The sequence below is a fragment of the Pinus tabuliformis genome, chromosome J (genome assembly GCF_031772625.1).
Source record: "Pinus tabuliformis cultivar Carrire ecotype Pingquan chromosome J, CPIR1, whole genome shotgun sequence".
Lineage (NCBI taxonomy): Eukaryota > Viridiplantae > Streptophyta > Pinopsida > Pinales > Pinaceae > Pinus > Pinus tabuliformis.
Window position 1 is genome coordinate 417192012 of NC_142295.1, and position 20973 is coordinate 417212984.

Here is a 20973-nt window from a genome sequence, read left to right on the forward strand (position 1 = left end):
CACTGAACATATTTCCCAACAAATAATCCCATACTGCAGACTGCAAGCATTCTCATGTTTTCTGTTTTTATCCAATTTTGTTTTCTGTTTCCTGGTGGCAGTTAATGTAGTGAAGTCACTTGCTCAGAAGTGGAACATAGAGTCTTCTGATGCATGGAACCTTACTGGAGATCCATGTACTGGACGAGCCATCGATAGTACGCCCATTACCGATACTTCTATGAATCCCGCCTTCAAGTGTGACTGCACCTTCAACAGCGGAACCACCTGCCATATTATACAAATGTAAGTTCTGCAGAGAGCTAATCTCAAATTAAAGTTCTGCTGAATTTTGTCGGTTCTTGAATTATCCAATTACTTACTTTAAAGGTTTCACAGGGATGTAATGTACTCCTATCTGAAAGTAGTTAATTTAGGGATGAAATATACTTCTATTTGAAAATAGTAAATGTTGGAAATATCTTTGTGGGAAAACTGTGCAGAGAGAAACTGTAAAATAGGAAAAGTATTAATTGCAAAATAGTTAATGTGTTTATGTTGCTAAATTATTTAGTTAATAATTAATATGTTAATGTTTTAAGTTTTCTAGATTTATATAAATTAAATAGCTTATAAACACTTATAGTAATTAAAATATTTATGTATGATTTGTAATTTTGAGAATGTGTAATACCAAATGAGGAGTGGAAGTTAGAAATAGAAAAATTGTTAAAAAAAATCATTGATTTCATCTATTGGATCATATATATTGAATAGTGTATATGACTAAAAATATTCTCAAATTATTAAATCTAAAATTATTGATAATTTTCTATTTTTTAAAGAATCAGAATTTTTAAAAACCTATTCTGAATTGGACCATACCTATGAACTTCACTATCCACTTACTAATTTTAAATAAACTTAGATAAATGTAATTTTTTTCAAAAAAATTCATAAAACAACTGTGCGGCTGTAATTTACTTTTATTTCAATATAGTTATTGTTATTCTGAATTGGACCATACCTATGAACTTCACTATCCACTTACTAATTTTAAATAAACTTAGATAAATGTAATTTTTTTCAAAAAAATTCATAAAACAACTGTGCGGCTGTAATTTACTTTTATTTCAATATAGTTATTGTGTTTCATATTGATCTTTGGAAAATACATGAATATAAAAGATACAATTTGATTTAAATTTTTAAAAAATTTGGAAGAATATTTTGAAATTTCTATATATTTAAAATAAGTATTTAAATAAATAATATTTTAAATACTATTATAATATACATATTTTCTGTTTTTTTATTATTTATTTTAAATTTAATTAAAATTATTAAAATAAAAAATAACAATCTCATTAAAAATATAACTGAACATCAAATAATTAAACTTTTTTTTTCAGAAAGAAAAGCTTTAATATTTATATTGAGGCAATATATACAGCATATGCATGATAAGATCACATGAAGCATTTGTCTGTCCAGAAGAGAGAGGAAGGCTTCTGGGATAAAAGGATGAGCAGATGCATCCCATTAAAGGAAAAGGATTAGTCCATCATTGTCTCATGGAAAAACATCAGGGAGAAACATCAGGAGGGCGAAAGAAGCCCATACAAAACTGCAAAAACAAAAATATAAGCACTATGACCTTCAGCAATTCTACTGTCCAGCATTGGAAGGATGAAAAGCTAAGACTGATGATAACACATAGTTGAAAGATAAAGAAGAATTCTCAAAAACTTTTAAGTTCCTCCATTTCCATATACTCCAGATAGTTATCAGGAGGATTGGGCGATTGAGAAGATGTTGATGACCCCACCAATGAAAAGCTGCATCCACAGAAGAGAAGTTATGGATCTGAATGAAATAAATCATTGCTAGTTCATACCAGATATGTATGGAAGTCCTGCAGGAGAAGAACATATGGAAATTTGTTTCCTCATCCATCTTGCATAGAACGCATCTGCTGGGACCATACCAAGCTCGTTTCCTTAAGTTTTCCCAAGTCAGGTTCTTGTTATAAAAAACGAGCCAAGAGAAAATGATTAAACTTTATTATATTGTGAAACAGAAGAAATTAAATGCTCGTCATAACTCCATAAAATGTTACATAAAATAATTAAGCTTTACTATATTATAAAACAAAACTTAAAAGGATGAGACGCCAGGCACAACTCACCAAGAAAATGTTGTATAACAATGTTCAAAGAATCCAATTTATATAATCTTCGTAATTGTATTGTCTTACACATAGAGGTAATAGCAAAATTACATAGCACCATCAAGAAAATTTAGTTAATACTTTTGGTTGGGAAATCTAATGGTCAACCCAACTAACCTCAGAGCTTGCCCTGTTAATTGCATGTACTCGTTCAGTCTGTATGCAAAGATATCAACGTTCAATGGAACCTATTCAACCAGAGAAGGGGTGCCCCCATATCCCTTGAATGAATTCGTGAGGATGCATGCCTTATTTTTGTTGAATTTGAGGGACGAGGAGTTTATAAAAGCTGTTAAATGACAATCTAAAATAAACCCTGATTCAAAAAAACTATAAATTTTAGAAGGTACAGTTAAAATTGTATCTGGAAATACTTTCCATGGGTAACTAACAGGAAAATCCTAAATTCCTACTCATATCCCTTCCCTTTAATAGTAAATACTAGAAGCTGTGTGGTAATCTTCATAACATAATCCTCCCTTATCTTATTCTCTGTCTGCTGTTTCCTCTGACTCTTCTTGCCACCAAGTCCATTTGATAGTGGAATTGATGACACTGCAATGATTTTCACTTTTCTTGCAATATGGTCCGCTTATATTGTAATGGATGGCATTGCAATGAGCTTCTGCCACTTCCTTTCTCACTCCTCTACACACCAAGTATGCACAACAAGCCTGCCTTCACATTTTTCTTGCAATCTGGTCCACTTATATTGGAATGCATGACATTGCAATGAGCTTCTGACACTTCCTTTTCACACCTCTGCACACCACGTATGCACAAGAAGCCTGACTTCACATTTTTCTCAAATTGATGAAACTAAGTATCTGCAATTTTCTACAAGTGCACATTCAAGTCAATTAAGGGCCATTCATGGACGAGAAGTCTGGAATATCTTTTCCTGATCTCACACAGAAATTTGGTTTGGTGATTCTTTTAAGAATAAAGGGAACTATCTGTCACTATGTCCTGTAAAATTTGGGTGAGCCATAAAACACTTTTGAATATATTTTTCTTATCTCACACAGAAATTTGGTTACACGATTCACTTCAGAATAATGTCAACTCTCTGTCACTATGTTATGGAAAAATTGTGTGGCCCATAAAGCACTTATTTTTGTTAAAACTATCTTATTTTACATTGTTCAAACATATCAGAACCCTTGCTAAATAGCCCTTCAGTTTAAATCAATGCAAAGCGAGCTTTGCTTGATTTTAGACTTAAAACACAAATTGCTCAATTACATCACACTTATATAGGAAACTCACAACTAATTCTGGCAGCCAATTCCTAACTAATTCATAACTAATTCTGTTCAACCAATTCACAACTAATTCTATTTCTACATTATTCTCACATCCTCCCTTAATGGAGAAATGGATTTTCTACAATACCTAACTGACTTCTAAAAACTTCAAATTTGATTTTACCAAGGGGCTTAGTAAATATATCAGCCACATTATACTTGGTGTTACAAAATATCAATCCAATTTCTTTTGACTCAATTTTCTCACGTACAAAGTGGTACTGTAACTCAACGTGTTTTGTTCTAGCATGGTAAACTGGATTATGTGCTAATTTGATAGCACTCTGATTATCACAATTGATACATGTTGCACCACTTTGCGATTCTTCAAGATCTGCAAGAATTCTCCGCAACCAAATAGCTTCACAGGTGGCATTGGTCAAAGCTTTGTACTCTGATTCTGTTGATGATAAAGAAACAGTTGGTTGTTTCTTACTACTCCAAGATACGACCCCTGATCCAATATGAAATGCATAGCCAGAGGTAGATCGTCTGTCATCTGGATTTCCTGCCCAATCTGAATCAGAAAAACCTGTCAGTACAACATCAGATACATCAGTATACATAATACCAAGATTCACTGTTCTCTTTAAGTATCGGAGAACTTTCTTTGCAGCATTCCAGTGATTTCCTGAAGGCTTAGCCATGAATTGACTAAGGATACTGACTGAGTATGCAATGTCTGGCCTGGTAGTGGTGAGATAGTTCAAACTTCCCACTAATTGACGATATAATGTTCCATCTGCCTCTTTCGAACCATCTTCTTTGTACAACTTTGCATTCTGTTCTAAGGGAGTTGACATAGCTTTGCAATCTGTCATATTGAACTTTTTAAGAATCTCCTTTGTATATTTGCTTTGAGTGATCAAAGTTTTACCAGTTTCTCTCCATACCTCAATGCCTAAACAGTAATGCATTTCACCCAAATCTTTCATTTCAAAAACCTGTGACAACTAAACTTTAATTTCTTCAATTAACTTGTGAGCACTGCCTGTTATAATGAGATCATCCACATACAAAGATATTAAAGCAACATTTCCTTTTTCATCTTTCTTAACATACAAGTTAGGATCATTTTTGCTTTTCACAAACCCATTCTGAAGAAAGAAAGTATCAATCTTTACATACCATGATCTTGGTGCCTGTTTCAAACCATATAATGCCTTTCTTAACCTGCAAACCAGATGCTCCTGTCCCTGTTTAACAAACCCTTCAGGTTGAACCAAATAAACTTCTTCCTGTAAATCACCATTTAGAAAAGCAGATTTGACATCCATTTGATGTATATTCCAATTATGTTTTGTGGCTAAGGCAATCAGTAATCTAATTGTATTCAACTTAGCTACTGGTGCAAAAGTGTCTTCATAATCAATTCCCTCCTGTTGAGCATATCCTTTTGCTACTAATCTTGCCTTAAATTTATCAACTGTACCATCTGCTTTAAATTTTGTTTTGTACAACCATTTGCTTCCAATTGGAACTTTATTTTCAGGAAGTTCCACTAATTCCCATGTTTGATTTTTCATAATAGAAGCATACTCATCATTCATAGCATTAATCCATGGTTCATGTTGTTTAGCCTGCTCATAATCAATTGGTTCTTCAACATTCATTATATTAGACATTAAGGCATAGTCTCTATACCTTTCAGGAAGCCGAGTCTGTCGGGATGACCTTCTTGGTGTGGGTGTTCCATCCATGATTCGTTGGCTTTGAGGTGTATCACCTCCTTGTGATGACTCACTGCTGCTAGATGTGCTCATACTGCTGCTATCATCCTGATCCTGATCCTGTACCTGTACCTGGACCTGTTCCTGTTCCTGCTTAATCAAAGTATCAAGCTTGAGATGTGCATCATTAGAAATATGCCATGTATCATTCTTTGTGTTACTTTTATCAGTCTGCTCATGAAACAATACATCACGACTTGCAAATAGTTTATGGGAACTTGAATCATACAATTTATAGGCTTTCTGATCCGTACAATATCCAATGAAAACACACTTGACGGACTTGGCATCAAGTTTGCTTCTGTTAGCCTTAGGAATATGAACAAAAGCAGTACATCCAAAGACTTTGAAAATACCAACTTAAAACACAAAAACTCACACAACTTCATTACCAAATTGCTCAATTACATCACACTTATATAGGAAACTCACAACTAATTCTGGCAACCAATTCCTAACTAATTCATAACTAATTCTGTTCAACCAATTCACAACTAATTCTATTTCTGCATTATTCTCACATTTAGCTATATGCATTTTTGTGCCTTTGGATAATCGAAGATGTTGGGTATTTTTCTAAATGGGGAAAATACCAAAAACCAAATGTTCAAATAAACACACAGAGGCAATACTCTGTTTTTACTTTGCTCCAGGATCTTTTATGCAGGAAGACTTAAAAAAGATTTCACTCAGAGACAGAGTTTTTCACCATAAGAGATTTCTATTCATTAATAACAAAAAAAATATTCACTCTGTCTTCATATGAGAATTTACACTGCTTGAAAATTCCAATAACATTTACTGCTGTAAAACCTCCATTCACATTTACTGGTGTAAAACACTTTTACATGTTGCTGTAAAAACAAAACTTACAGAGTTACAAAAACTCGCTCCACCATTATCTTTATGCACTGCTGTGCAAAAACCACACATGGTTTTCTTTCACCTCTGTTTTTTTAATGCCCACACAAAATATTACAAAATATACTTTTGCACTGCTGTGCTTACATCCTCTGGTTCTTCTTTTCGCTGCTGCGAACTCATTACATTCACCTCCCGTGTGCCATACATGAAACAATGGTCAACACAGTAATAAATGAGCACATTTTACGTGACTCATACACATATCAAAAACTTAATATGAAAGCATACATATTAAATCCTACAACTAACACATATACATAAACTTCACATGCCGTATGTAAACAAATATATAAAAAAGAAATTAAAACTATGCGCCCATGCCCATATTAATGGGACTCCACCAAAAATTACGTGTGTGCCCATGATCATTTAAGACGGGCCTCCACCAACCTTCGTAAATGCATTAAAGACCTCAGCGTTTCCTCCACGGCGGTCAACGAAAAGACAAACATTATACAATTTGATTTTGGGAAGCCATCGGGTCCGCGCTTCATCGCATCGCAACTTTACTCATGTCAAAGACCCCGACCCTATGATATTGCCGATAGCGATATCGGCGATCGCTCGTCGGAAACACAAAAGCTCCTTTATAATTCCTTCACTTCGACTTTGCCGATGCGATATCGGCGATCGCTCGTCGGCGATATTCATATCGCTGCAGCTGCCTATCTCCGATGCTCCAACCCGCCGAAAAACCAACCTGCAATTTGATCTTGGAGTGTTTTTGCCTCCTGATACTCGGTGAATTGCACGGTTAGAGTCCTCATGCTGCTGCATGGCTCAACTGTATCGCAGTTGAAATTATATTTTCAACACTCCCCTTTAATTTCAACTGTCGGGCATTCAATCATACCCAAACACTTCCTCAAAAATTCAAAGCTCTTCTGATCCAATGGCTTTGTCAAGATGTCTGCGACCTGTTCCTGAGTGCTGCAATGTTGCAAACTGATTTCTCCATTGCTTACCAATTCTCTGATGTAGTGAAACCTTGTATCAATGTGTTTCGTTCTCTTATGAAACACTGAATTCTTTGACAATGCGATAGCTGAGCTATTGTCACAAAAGATGACTGTCGCTTTTGCCTGCTCTTGGCCTAAGCTTCTCAACATTCTTCTCATCCACACTGCTTGACATGCTGCTGCTGTAGCTGCCACATATTCAGCCTCTGCTGTAGACAATGCTACAATGGACTGCTTTTTAGAAGCCCATGAAATGGCTCCTGAACCCATATGAAAAATATAACCGGAAGTGCTCTTCCGATCATCTACACTTCTAGCCCAATCGCTATCAGTGTATCCAACCAAATCTGAATGTTCTGAGGCATGATATAGAATTCCAAACATTTTAGTGCCTTTGACATACCTCAAAATTCTCTTTGCTGCCTGCCAATGTGCCTCCTTTGGCCTCTCCATGAATCTGGAAATTAAACTAACAGCATACATTAAATCAGGCCTAGTTGCTATTAAATACATAAGGCTGCCCACAATGCTTTTATACAAGCTAGGATCAAAATCCTTGCTGCTGTCCTCTCTGCTGAGCTTTAATCCCATCACTGTGGGAGTGATGGCTGCCTTGCATTCTTCCATCTTAAATCTGCCCAAAACTTGATTTACATATCTTGCTTGAAATATAAAAATTCCTTTTTCATTTTGATTTACTTCTATGCCTAAGAAGTATCTCAACAAACCCATGTCAGTCATTTCAAATTCATCCTTCATGACTGATTTAAAATTCTCAATAAGATAAATATCATTTCCAGTGAAAATAACATCATCTACATACAAGACAACAATTAAAATTTTACCATCCTTTTCTTTGATGTAGACTGTGGGTTCTCCTTCACATTTGTCAAATTCATTATCCATTAGATAAGAATCTATCCTGCTGTACCATGCTCTTGGTGCTTGCTTCAGCCCATAAAGAGCCTTCTTCAATTTGCACACTTTGTGCTCTTCACCTTTCTTCTCATATCCGAGAGGTTGTTCCACATAGACCTCTTCCATTAACACTCCATTTAGGAATGCTGACTTCACGTCCATTTGGTAGACTTTCCATTTGTTTTGAGCTGCTATGGACAGCACTGCTCTCACGGTTTCCATTCTTGCAACCGGTGCGAAAGTCTCCTCATAATCTCTCCCATACTGCTGCTTGTACTCTTTGACAACCAGCCTTGCCTTGTGCCTTTCAATCTTGCCTTCAGCATTGCTCTTGGTCTTGTAGACCCATTTCACACCAATGACTTCTTTGCCTTTTGGTAACTCAACCAAATCCCATGTTTTGTTTCTCTCTATGGCATTCATCTCCTCATCCATAGCTTCTATCCATTTCCTATCTTTGATTGCTTCCTCGAAATGAATAGGATCGTCAACATGACAATACAAGGCAAATAAGGAATTCATTCCTTCATTATAAATGTCACTTAGATTTCTAAACTTCTTACCTCGTTCACATGGTGTGCAAGTGCTTGAAGATGCACTTGAATTTCCTCCTTGTGGTGTGCTTGGAGAAGCATTCTCATTGATCCTCAATGGTGTACCTTGCTGTCCTTGTGTTGGCGCTGCTGTTTGGGGATGTACTTCAGCCACTTCCTCTTCATCTTCATCATGAGACAAACAGTTCTTGACATTCACTGTTTTCTCTATGCTTCCATCCCAAGCTTCCTCTTCAATGAATTGAACATCCCTGCTTACAAAGAACTTCTTGGTAGATGGAATGTACAGCCTGTAGGCTTTGGATTCATCACTATATCCAATGAAGATGCATTTCTTCCCTTTGCTGTCCAACTTCCTCCTTAGCTGATCCGGTATGTGTGCATAGGCCACACACCCAAAAACTCTCATGTGGGTGACTCCTTGCTTTCTCCCACTCCATGCCTCTTCTGGCACCTTGTTCATGACTGCTTTTGTAGGACACCTGTTCAATATATAAACTGCACAATGTACAGCTTCAGCCCAATACTCATTTGGCAAATGCTTTGCCTTCAACATGCTCCTCGCCATATCCATGATGGTCCTGTTCTTCCTTTCAGCAACTCCATTTTGCTGCGGAGTGTACCTAGCTGTAAACTGTTTATGAATTCCATTTTCTCTACAAAATCTTAGGAATTCCTTGGAGATATACTCACCTCCTCTATCAGTTCTCAATACTTTAATGTGCAACCCGCTTTGGTTTTCCACAAGTGCTTTGAAATTTTGGAACTTCTCAAACACTTCACTTTTGTTTTTAAGAAAGTATATCCAAGTCTTTCTTGTACAATCATCAATGAATGTTAGGAAATATTGGCTGCCAGCTAATGATGGAGCTTGCATTGGTCCACACAAATCTGAGTGGATAATCTCTAAGGGTGTCTTTGCCCTTATGCTTTTCCCTGATGGAAAACTTTCTCTGTGTTGTTTTCCCAAAATGCAGCCTTCACATAGGCTGTCCGGTTTCTCTATCAATGGTAATCCTCTTACCATTCCTTTTCTGCTCAATAAGTTTAGGCCTCCAAAATTTAGATGCCCGAATCTCAAGTGCCATAACCAGTTCTCATCCTTTGGCACGCTTTGGAAGGCCTCTTGGGTGACTATTGCCATTTCCCTTTTGTTCTTCATGTCTGCCCTGATCCGGAGAGGGAACATCCTGTTCCTTGTCATCTTCACTTCAGCAATGCATCTTTTGCTGAGTGGTATATCCATGATGGTGCACACATCATTTTTAAAGAAAACATTGTAACCCTTTTGGATAAGTTGTCCAACACTCAATAGGTTACATCTCATTCCGGGGACATAGTAGACATCTGCTATGGTTTTCCTTTCTCCTTGTTTTGTAAATATTTTTACCTCCCCTTTTCCCATAACAGACACTTTACTATCAGTTCCTAGTGTGACCTCTGATTTCAAATTCTGATTTAAGGCTGAAAAGAGGGCTATATTCCCTGTCATATGGTTGCTGCAACCTGAGTCTAAAAACCATATATCTTCACTATGTGTTTCAGCCATGTTACATGCTAACAACACATTATTTTGGCTGCTGTTTTCCCTAGTAACATTTGCATTTTGTCTAGTACTCATATCGTGCTGCTTCTTCCTACATTCACTGGCATAATGCCCATACTTTTTACAATAATAGCATTGAACATTAGATTTATCATACCTTTGTCCTTGAGCATGATATTGTCCTCCTTGTTGGCTGTTGCCTTGGCCTTTGTTCTGATTTGGATTGCTGCCTCTTCCTTGTGCACTTGCTGGGCTGTTCCTACCACCTCTGTTCTGGCTTCTGCCTCTTCCTCTCTTGTTTCCTCTACCTTGACCTCTTCCTCTTCCAAAGGACATCTGGGTCTTGAAGGCTTGCTCTAGAGATGAGTTTTCATTCCTACTCAACCTCTGCTCATGTGTTATCAGTGATGCATGTAGCTCATCAACTGAAAATCTTGAGAGATCCTTTGTCTCTTCAATGGTGGTGACAATGGCATCAAACTTTGAGGGTAAGACCCTCAATATTTTCTCCACAATCCTTCTGTCTTCAATGGTTTCTCCATGAGTTCTCATTTGTGTGATTACACCAATCACATGAGTGAAGAATGATTCAATGTTGTCTGACTCCTTCATGTTCAAGTTCTCAAAATCCTTTCTCAGCAATTGTAGTTTTGCTGTCTTCACTCTCTCCATGCCTTGATAGGCTGTCTTAAGGGTTTGCCATGCTTCATTTGATGTTTTAGCTGCTGCTATCCTTGGAAATATACTCTGGTCTACTGCTAGATGCAACAATAAAATGGCCTTTGCATCCTTCTTCCTATTGCTCTTCAGCTGATCCTTCTCTCCCTGAGTTAGTGCATTGAACTCATTTTCATCTGCTACTTCTTCAAAACCATCTTCAACTATTTCCCATAAATCTTGAGAGGCAAACAGGGCTCTCATAGTTATTGACCAGTAGTCATAGTTCTTCCCATTAAACTGTGGGAGCTGGGTGTTAAACAAACCCATACCAGTGCTTGTGCTGGCCATTCCTTGACTGTGTATTTAAAACAAATCACTGCTTCTTCAGCAACACAAAAAAAACTTTGAAATACCTGAATCCTTTGATGTCTGAGTCTTCTGTCTGCCTGAGAGGTTTTGCTGCAGCAACAACCTTCTCCCTTCAGCTTCTTGAACACCTTCAAGAGCCTAAGCCTGCTCTGATACCACTGTTGGGTATTTTTCTAAATGGGGAAAATACCAAAAACCAAATGTTCAAATAAACACACAGAGGCAATACTCTGTTTTTACTTTGCTCCAGGATCTTTTATGCAGGAAGACTTAAAAAAGATTTCACTCAGAGACAGAGTTTTTCACCATAAGAGATTTCTATTCATTAATAACAAAAAAAATATTCACTCTGTCTTCATATGAGAATTTACACTGCTTGAAAATTCCAATAACATTTACTGCTGTAAAACCTCCATTCACATTTACTGGTGTAAAACACTTTTACATGTTGCTGTAAAAACAAAACTTACAGAGTTACAAAAACTCGCTCCACCATTATCTTTATGCACTGGTGTGCAAAAACCACACATGGTTTTCTTTCACCTCTGTTTTTTTTTTTTTTTTTTTTTAATGCCCACACAAAATATTACAAAATATACTTTTGCACTGCTGTGCTTACATCCTCTGGTTCTTCTTTTCGCTGCTGCGAACTCATTTCATTCACCTCCCGTGTGCCATACATGAAACAATGGTCAACACAGTAATAAATGAGCACATTTTACGTGACTCATACACATATCAAAAACTTAATATGAAAGCATACATATTAAATCCTACAACTAACACATATACATAAACTTCACATGCCGTATGTAAACAAACATATAAAAAAGAAATTAAAACTATGCGCCCATGCCCATATTAATGGGACTCCACCAAAAATTACGTGTGTGCCCATGATCATTTAAGACGGGCCTCCACCAACCTTCGTACCAACCTTCGTAAATGCATTAAAGACCTCAGCGTTTCCTCCACGGCGGTCAACGAAAAGACAAACATTATACAATTTGATTTTGGGAAGCCATCGCGTCCGCGCTTCATCGCATCGCAACTTTACTCATGTCAAAGACCCCGACCCTATGATATTGCCGATAGCGATGTGCCGATAGCGATATCGGCGATCGCTCGTCGGAAACACAAAAGCTCCTTTATAATTCCTTCACTTCGACTTTGCCGATATCGGCGATCGCTCGTCGGCGATATTCATATCGCTGCAGCTGCCTATCTCCGATGCTCCAACCCGCCGAAAAACCAACCTGCAATTTGATCTTGGAGTGTTTTTGCCTCCTGATACTCGGTGAATTGCACGGTTAGAGTCCTCATGCTGCTGCATGGCTCAACTGTATCGCAGTTGAAATTATATTTTCAACAGAAGAAACTATCTAAATGCAGACCTGATAAATACATCCAGGTTGCCATGTTCGAAGTTGCATATCTCCAATTCTAATACTTAGGCTATTATGTGCGTAAATACGAGATATGTAAGTTCATAGATTGCAGAGATATATCCACCCAGCTTAGCAATTTCAAGGGGCATATCAGTGTTATCTTCAATGCATCCAATACATCATCTGGATTTAATGCACTGTTAAACATCACCTTTATTGATTTTAGCTGTGAGCCCAAAGTAGCCTTAACTCTTCTGTTATACAGTCTAATCAGGTTAAGATCCTTCTTTTGAAACTAGAATCGTGAAACTCAAGTATCCTAACTTATTAACGTCCTACATGTTTGCAGGAAAGTTTATGCACTGGACATAACGGGAGAAATTCCAGAAGAACTGGCTAACTTGACTCACCTTTTTGATCTGTAAGGAAGTTTTTGATTTTTCATTGAAACTAGATACTATTCTGTCTAATGCCTGCAGGCAGTTTTCTTTCAGTGGTATAATAAGGAAACGGGTGTAAAATAACCAACATATCATAACTCTGGTTTTCCCAAAGTCATTGACCGGAGATAAAATTTCACAAGCACATTGTAACATGTTGTTACAAGTTGAACTGAACTTATATTATGATTTGCATCTTGTACGGTCTATGCCACTTGAAAAGAACCCATAAGGTTTACTTGTTCTGTCTAAATAAGTGAGATATTGACAGATTGATCTATCGAATTTTCGTGGCAGGAACTTGGCACAAAACTATTTAACAGGTCCAATACCTGCTTTCTTGGGTAACCTCACAAAGATGCAGTACTTGTAAGATACTTCCTCTTATGTTATATGTTCTTCAAAACTTACCAACATAGGTTAATTATTCAACTCTCTTTTAACCTGAAATCGTGTGGATCAGGTAGAGTTTGTTGATCTTTATTTTTCATATAGGTCATACTACTTGAATTCATTTATGTTATAGGTCATACTACTTTAATTCATTAATTAGTAGGAAAATGGATTTTCATCTTTAGACATTAAGAACATTCATTGATTCAGGTCACTTGGAATAAATAAGCTATCTGGTCCTGTACCGAAGGAGCTTGGGAATCTTCATAAGCTGATTTCATTGTAAGATTTCTATCTTTGCATATACGCATACTTATAATTACTCTGCTGACATGCATATTTACTACTGAAAGATCCATGCTCATTACTCCGCAGACACATACATATTAGTCAAGGAGAGCACAAACAACCCCGTAAGCCTGGTATCAAATTGGTCACTAAATAGGATAAGGAAAAAATAATCAAACTATCAAGGATTCTCCTACCGAGTTTGAAAGGCGATGAACTTATTTGCAGTACAAGATCGGTAGAGAAAATATTTATGTAGTAATAAGACTCATAAGTTAGAAAGATATGTGAAAGAAATACTGTGCGTTAGTGCCAATAAGAGATTTTTTATAATTTTACGGAAAGAGATAAAACCAACGAGAATAGTCTTGTAAGAGATTTTTTAGACTTTTATAGAAAAAAATAAAAACTAAATAATAAGGCTATATATATATATATTTAGGCATTCCAGAGGAACCTGGCAGCCCAGGAGTAATTACTGATAAACCTTTAGGGTTTAAGAGGATTTGAATTTTAGATATTTTAATTTGTCAAATTTCAGAAAAGCATATTCTTGTATGATTATTTAAATTCTAATGACATTACTTCGATCACCAATTGAATGACTTATATACAATTGAATGACCCTAGACAAACACCAAACATATTCTTATAAAAATTGTTTGGTTGTTTAAATTCCAGTGACTTCCCTTTTCCATGGAATGCTTATATGCTATATCTTCATCGGTTTGAAAAGAAATACCAGGTTTTCAGTTCAGCGCCATCTAATCCAACAATTTTATTGAATCTGATTGGTTACATCCCTCTGTATCATACATAAACAATTGGTTTTCATGATTGCTCAAAGCAGCATCTAATATCAAGAAAACGGGAGTTATTTCTTACTTGTGGGTTGTTTTAATTCAGGAGCCTTAGTTCAAACAGTCTTAATGGGACACTTCCGCCGGAGCTTGGGAACCTCGCAGCATTGGAGCAACTGTAAGTCCTATTGTATACCGTTACATATATTTTTCCTCTGTTTTGGTTGCTTTCGATCTTAAAGTATGACCTTGTCATACAAATACAACATTTCATCAAATAGTATCACATTCATTGTAGTAGTGCTGTCAGAGGACAGCCTTAGTCACTGAAAGTTTTGACATACGTGCATATATGGCTTCTTGTTATGTAGAAATAGACGTTCATTTTGTAATCACAGTGGCTAAGTGATGGCCTGACTGAAAAATAGAGGCCAACTAAAATAGAGTCTTTAGCAAGTCTCTGCCAAATGTAGGAAAAGGTTTATTTCCTTATTGGAATTTTTATTTTATTCCTTATTTATTAACTCATATTATAACCAATATTATATTTTATTTTTATTCAGAAAGTAGCCATTGTTAAATTATTAACATTATTATTATTTATTATCACACTCAGTTAAGGGTTTGTTATACAGTGATCTGATTTGAGTAGCCACATATTTGTTATATATAAATAATATATATAATTTTAATTTATATTATTCTTAAAATTATATTATTATTAAAGTCAGATTAAATTATAAATGTGATTAAGTCAGATTAAATTATAAATGTGATTTTTAAATTGATTTGATAATACTTTTTATAATATAATTAATAATTTTAATATTATCTTCTTAATATTGAAAATATTATTTTATTTTAATATTATATTATTTTCGGGTTAAATCTTCAAGTGGATGTGATAGTATCATATTTCACTTTGCACTAAAATTTTCTAATTGATTATGTAAGATTTTTTTCATATTATACGGTGAAGTTTTTAGACTATCTCTTACATAGTTGATTGTATAAGATTCTTCTTCATATTGTATGGTGAAGTCTAAATAGGCTATCTCTCCTAAGATGACATTTAAATTTGGGGTGTGAACTTTGGAGTCGTTGTGATAACATTCCCCTTTAAACATCGTTAATATTTTTGATGTCATGTCAATAGTTGTTATTTATGTAATGTTTTGGTTATTATTTATATGGTGTTTAAAATATTATTTTGTTATTATACTAGTATGTCTTTCATATTTGTATGGTAAAATCTTTCACTATAATACTACTTTATTACAATGGTATATTTTTCATATTCTTATGATAAAGCATTTAGATAAATGTGATAGCATTTTTACTGTCTCTTACTTTTGAAGCTTTGAGTTAATGTGATAACATCCTCTTTCATATCTCTATAATGAAATCCTTAAACAATCTCCCTAAATATCCTACTAACATACTTATATTGATATAAACATTTTCTCTTTATCCCATTTACATATCTTTTATAAAATTTAACATAATGTAATAACATACTCCTTAACTCAAACACCAACATCTTTAAATTAATATAATAATATCCATTTTCAAGGTCACCGCCAAGCAAGACACCAAATTTGTGTATAAGACCCCCTTGTTTATGGGACAAGGGACCCACCACCAAATTTGTGTATAAGACCCCCTTGTTTATGGGACAAGGGACACCAAATTTGTGTATAAGGTCCCCTTGTTTATGGGACAAGGGACCCACCTCCGCGCAGCGATTTGACTGCTAAGTCTACAAAGGCATACATACTCTACCCCCTCTGGTTTTGAACCTGTGACTTCTTAGGAGGAAACACATGCTCTTAACCATTAAGCCCACTAATATAATACCACTAAAATTTTAATAAAAAGTCCTAAATTAATGTGACAACTTCATTTCATATTCTTATTCTAAAATCTCAATAAAATATGCCACTTATCCATCATTCCATACCATATAATCTCATCTTTCTCTGATTCCTATATTGAAATCATTGAAAAAAAAACACATATATCCTAACCAATTTTAATATCCTAACCAACCCAAATACCAAATTGATATATAAAACCATACCAAATTAATATATAAAAATTTGTATGACAAAAAAAAACCCACCTCCCCACCCTTAATAAAGTTCTGGATTTCAATCGTCAACGCACCTCCCCACAATTATTGTTTTAGCGTTTTCATCTTGTTGGTTCGTGGCATAAAACCACATCTTTGTAAAACACGGTGAACTTACAGTAAATGCCTTCTCGCGGGTAGCACCTAAAATTGGAATGGAAAGGCATGCAAAATAATGTCACCCCGAATGCCGAGTGATTAATGAATAGCCACAGCAGGGGTCATACATCCTTAATTATCACCACCGGGATGCTCTATGTCTTCTGCGACTCGGTTTAACTCACATCCTCGACTCAAATGATGGATATCCTTGCCGCTTTAACCTGCCATGGGGAAGCATATCGCTGCAACAGAGATGGACCCCGCCCATAGGGATGGAATGACTCACTTCAACAGATCAGTTGAGGGTTTTGGAGACCAGCAAATCTTCAACGGGTTCTACAAATCACTACTAATATTCAACTCAATGAGCCCTCGATTGCGAGAAGTAAGAGGCTTACAGAGCAAAGTCGCGGGAGGTATGAAATTTGGAAAGTAGTAATAATATGTTGTTTGGGAAGAGCGTAACCAAGTTTGACACTACTGAGAGACATAGCATGTGCACATCACACTCTAATAGTTAGATTAAACCGCATTAAGCGCTAAACCCATAATTATTTCTTTTTTTTTAACATTGCACTTCTGATTCATTTTGGAACGTTGAGCTATAACATAATCTAAATTATTTTTAGAACATCGTCGAAGAATCAGTTGCATGACTTCATACCTTCTAAATAAGGTGTCCTAGGCAACTTGATGCTGATGGAGATGACCAGAAGATCTCTTAACGGTCCAGTACTGTATTACAGTCTGCCTATTTCTAGACAGTAGCTAACGGGATAAACCTGTTGCCTTGGGTGATGAACAAGTCTTGCTGTCTACCATTCGAAACTTTTGCAGAATTTCCCTGGTATAGTTGCTTTAAGAGATAAACATATCTTCATTTGCCAAATCTCTAGGCCCTACAAGTAATTCATCGGGCCCAAGTTTCTCACTACCTTAACATTTTTATCATCTCTTTGTTGCTTCCTATAGTGATCGAGCCACCTACGTACACGATCAATATTGCCACATTATCTCCTTCATTTTTCACATATAGATCCAACCTATTTGGTATATACTATATTAACCAACTTTTGTGTACCAATCCTTAGCGGTTTGCTTCAACGCACACAAGGCCTTCTTAACTCGGAAACATAGTCTTCCTTCCAATTCACATTTATACCCTTGAGATTTCTCCATATCTAGACCTCCTCCTGAAGATCTCTATTGAGGAAGACACTCTTCACAGCTATTTGATGACCATCCTACCAACATCGTGTTGTTAAGACAATTGTTATCCTGATTGCAATCATCTTTAAAGTAAGGACAAAGGTACACGTATAGTTGTTTCGTTCTTTATGCCCATAGCCTTGTACTTTTTAATCCTTCTATCGACCTTTTGCATAGTACCGTAGACTTGCTATATCTTATAGGTTTCTTCCAATGGTTAATTCACATGTTCCTAAGTCTTATTCTTCATCAAGGAAGAATATTCCTCGTCCATGTTGCTTTACTACTGTTTATACTTTGATGCCTCATCAAATGAACTCGGGTCATAAGAGCTCTGAATTACAGTGATCAAAGCATGGCAACCTTTCCATTTATGCTCCTCGTCTTGATTGCATGATCACTGGGACCTTCATTCACCTTAAGTCTTAAAAATATTTCCTTAACCAAACTGGCTTCATCATCGGTGGATTTGAACCAATGCCTTCACCATCGCTAGCTTCACTGGCATCCTATTTTTTTCTCTTCATCATCCTCAATTTTATTTCTGTCCTTCTCATTGTAAGGTATGATTAACTTGGTTTTGTTTTCTTAGGATTTTCATCTAATATGACAATCTCACTTATCTTAATCTTCTTTCCCTTTGGATCATATATGATATTCCTTTTCATTCTCACCATATAATGAAGATATATTTTGTGATATGTCATCCAACTTCCTATTCTCATCAAGAAAGTGAACATATGTTGTATTACCAAGAATGCAAACATGTTTGTTTCTTTCGGCTCCAAGCCTCTTTAGTTGTCATGTTCCTCATTCCTTTGGTTGGACCTCTATTGAGCAAGTAAATTGTAACAACTACTTCAGCCCAAAAGGGTTGGCCAACACTTTTTCCTTTGAGCATGCTTTTAGGCATCTTAACTATGAACCTCTTTTCCCTTTCTGCAACTCCATTTAATTAAGGGGTATGTTTTCTTGTAAGTTGTCTTTTGATACCATGCTCCTTGCGCTAGTCTTGTCATATATTGGTGTAGAATTTCTTTCCTTTCCCTCTATTAGAGTATCAAGAAGAAGACCAGAACAACGCGTGAGTGAAAGAAAACATTGAATGAACATGGAAGATAGACAAAAAGTAAAAGAACCAGGAAGTTGAATGTGAAGAACGTATTCAAAGAGTACTAGAGTAACAACAAAGACAATGTGAAGGAAATTAGGGTGTTCACAAAGAGATGTATGCGCTTTATCTCCTATCAATCTACAAGTGCACAACCATTGTTATTAAGACGTGATGACCACTTAAGTCATCCTCTGAAATGTCAAAGAGGCCAAGTGTGTGCTTATCATCATATAGTGGACTCATATCCAAATTATATCTTACCATTGTAGGAATATAGGAATGACATTGTGTTTATATCACCTTTTGTACAAATACATAAAATGTATTTTAGAATTGTGTGTTTCTTGATCTTGTGAAATTAATATCTAACAGGATTGTTGGATTGTTCTTTGGCCAATTTACCTATGGTATAGAACAATGTAGATAAGGATTTGTCTTGATTTAATCATCTGCATATCTTTGGATGTGCATGCTAAATTGGTGCATAGTTTTTGTCACAAACATTTTCTTGAATGTTTATTGATATTTTTGCTACATACGTAAAACAATGCTGATCTCATCATATGGTGCCACTTTCTTTGTTCCAACATAATATCAGAACATGTTGATTTCTAACATGGTATCAAAAGTTTACTCTCTAGTAGAGTAGAGTTGAAGGTTATTTTTTGAGATATTAGAGTTGAATGTCAGTTTCAATTTGTTTAAGTTTTTGTATTTTTTGACTTTTAATGGAAAACAGAAATTTCACTTCTTACATGGAGGTTTCCTAGATCTTAACCTTGTGAATTTTCAACCTCAGGGCTGTTTTTAAATATAAATAAAAGATCAGCAACAATTGATAATTTTTCACTTCTTAGCAACCCCAATCCACCAGTCAATTCAAGGGAAAAGATATCAAAGTGAGCGAACAAGTTTCTGTCCTCTACGGCAATTTTACCATGCATAAAATAGATCTGAAATTTACTTTATAACAGCTGTAAATATAGCAGCAAATCTTCCCTATCTTCTTCAATATTAATGTTAAATCGCTTAACAATTTCAGTCTTAATTTATGTCAAATCAACAAGTGATAAAAGTGGCAGAAATACAAAACCATGAAGAAATAGATGGCTGAAAATCAAATATGCAATAGAGACAGTTTTAGACAGCTGAAAACTTCACATATAAGTATAAAGCTGAAGTTCATGTACACACCATAGCCTCATCTCAAGGCTAGTAAATTCCTCTAGCTTTCCAAAATCTTAGCTATGGAAACTGAAAAACCATAGCTAAACACTAAGGAGCTCCAACGAGCAACCATCATGCTAGCATGTTCTCCAAAGTGAGATGCCTCCACTCCATTTCTTTAAGAAGTACAATATAGGATTTCATCACAAAACTTTTATCTCCAAATATCCAAGGATGAAATCCTAACCTTTGCATTCAGGATACTCCAAAAGCTCCTAAAAACCTTAGCAACTCCAAGACAAGAGAGACTAAAAATGAATATGCACAAGAGAGAGGATGACTAGTGTGCTCCTCTTAGTCAAATCTCTAACATTAGTGACAAGATAACGAGCAAGAATGAGAATGGTAAGTGTTGTTGCACAAACTAGCAGGCCTTGTAAAGAGGCGAAATCTAGAGGTCACAACAACACTTGGGATAGAGGCCCATTGTCACCAAACCTAAGCCCCCTTCTCTTCCCGGATTTTCGCTAATGGGAGGAGTCCCAATATTACCCACTTGTGATAAATGTCTCTATAATAGGCTTAAAGTGAGGTAAGGTGGTTCATTCAATGGAAAGATTCAACAAAAGTGCAAGCTTTGGGAGTAGTTATTAAGACTTTCCTCGAAAAACCCCTTGGAAAAGAAACCACACAAGACCTAAGGTTGAAATTTGACACGATATATATGTGCATCCTGTTACCGCTCAAACTAGCAGGGGTCCTAGG

The 20973-nt window shown here is 35.9% G+C and overlaps 1 protein-coding gene across 1 annotated transcript in view; it reads left to right on the forward strand.

Moving 5' to 3' along the window:
• LOC149227609 (uncharacterized) overlaps window positions 1-20973 on the forward strand; it is a 317497-nt gene that overhangs the window by 338 nt on the left and 296186 nt on the right. The window contains exons 2-6 of the mRNA XM_089377833.1: window positions 102-285; window positions 12914-12985; window positions 13302-13373; window positions 13608-13679; window positions 14592-14663. Coding sequence (XP_089233959.1) covers window positions 102-285; window positions 12914-12985; window positions 13302-13373; window positions 13608-13679; window positions 14592-14663 — 472 coding nt within the window. The remainder of the gene's footprint in view (window positions 1-101; window positions 286-12913; window positions 12986-13301; window positions 13374-13607; window positions 13680-14591; window positions 14664-20973) is intronic.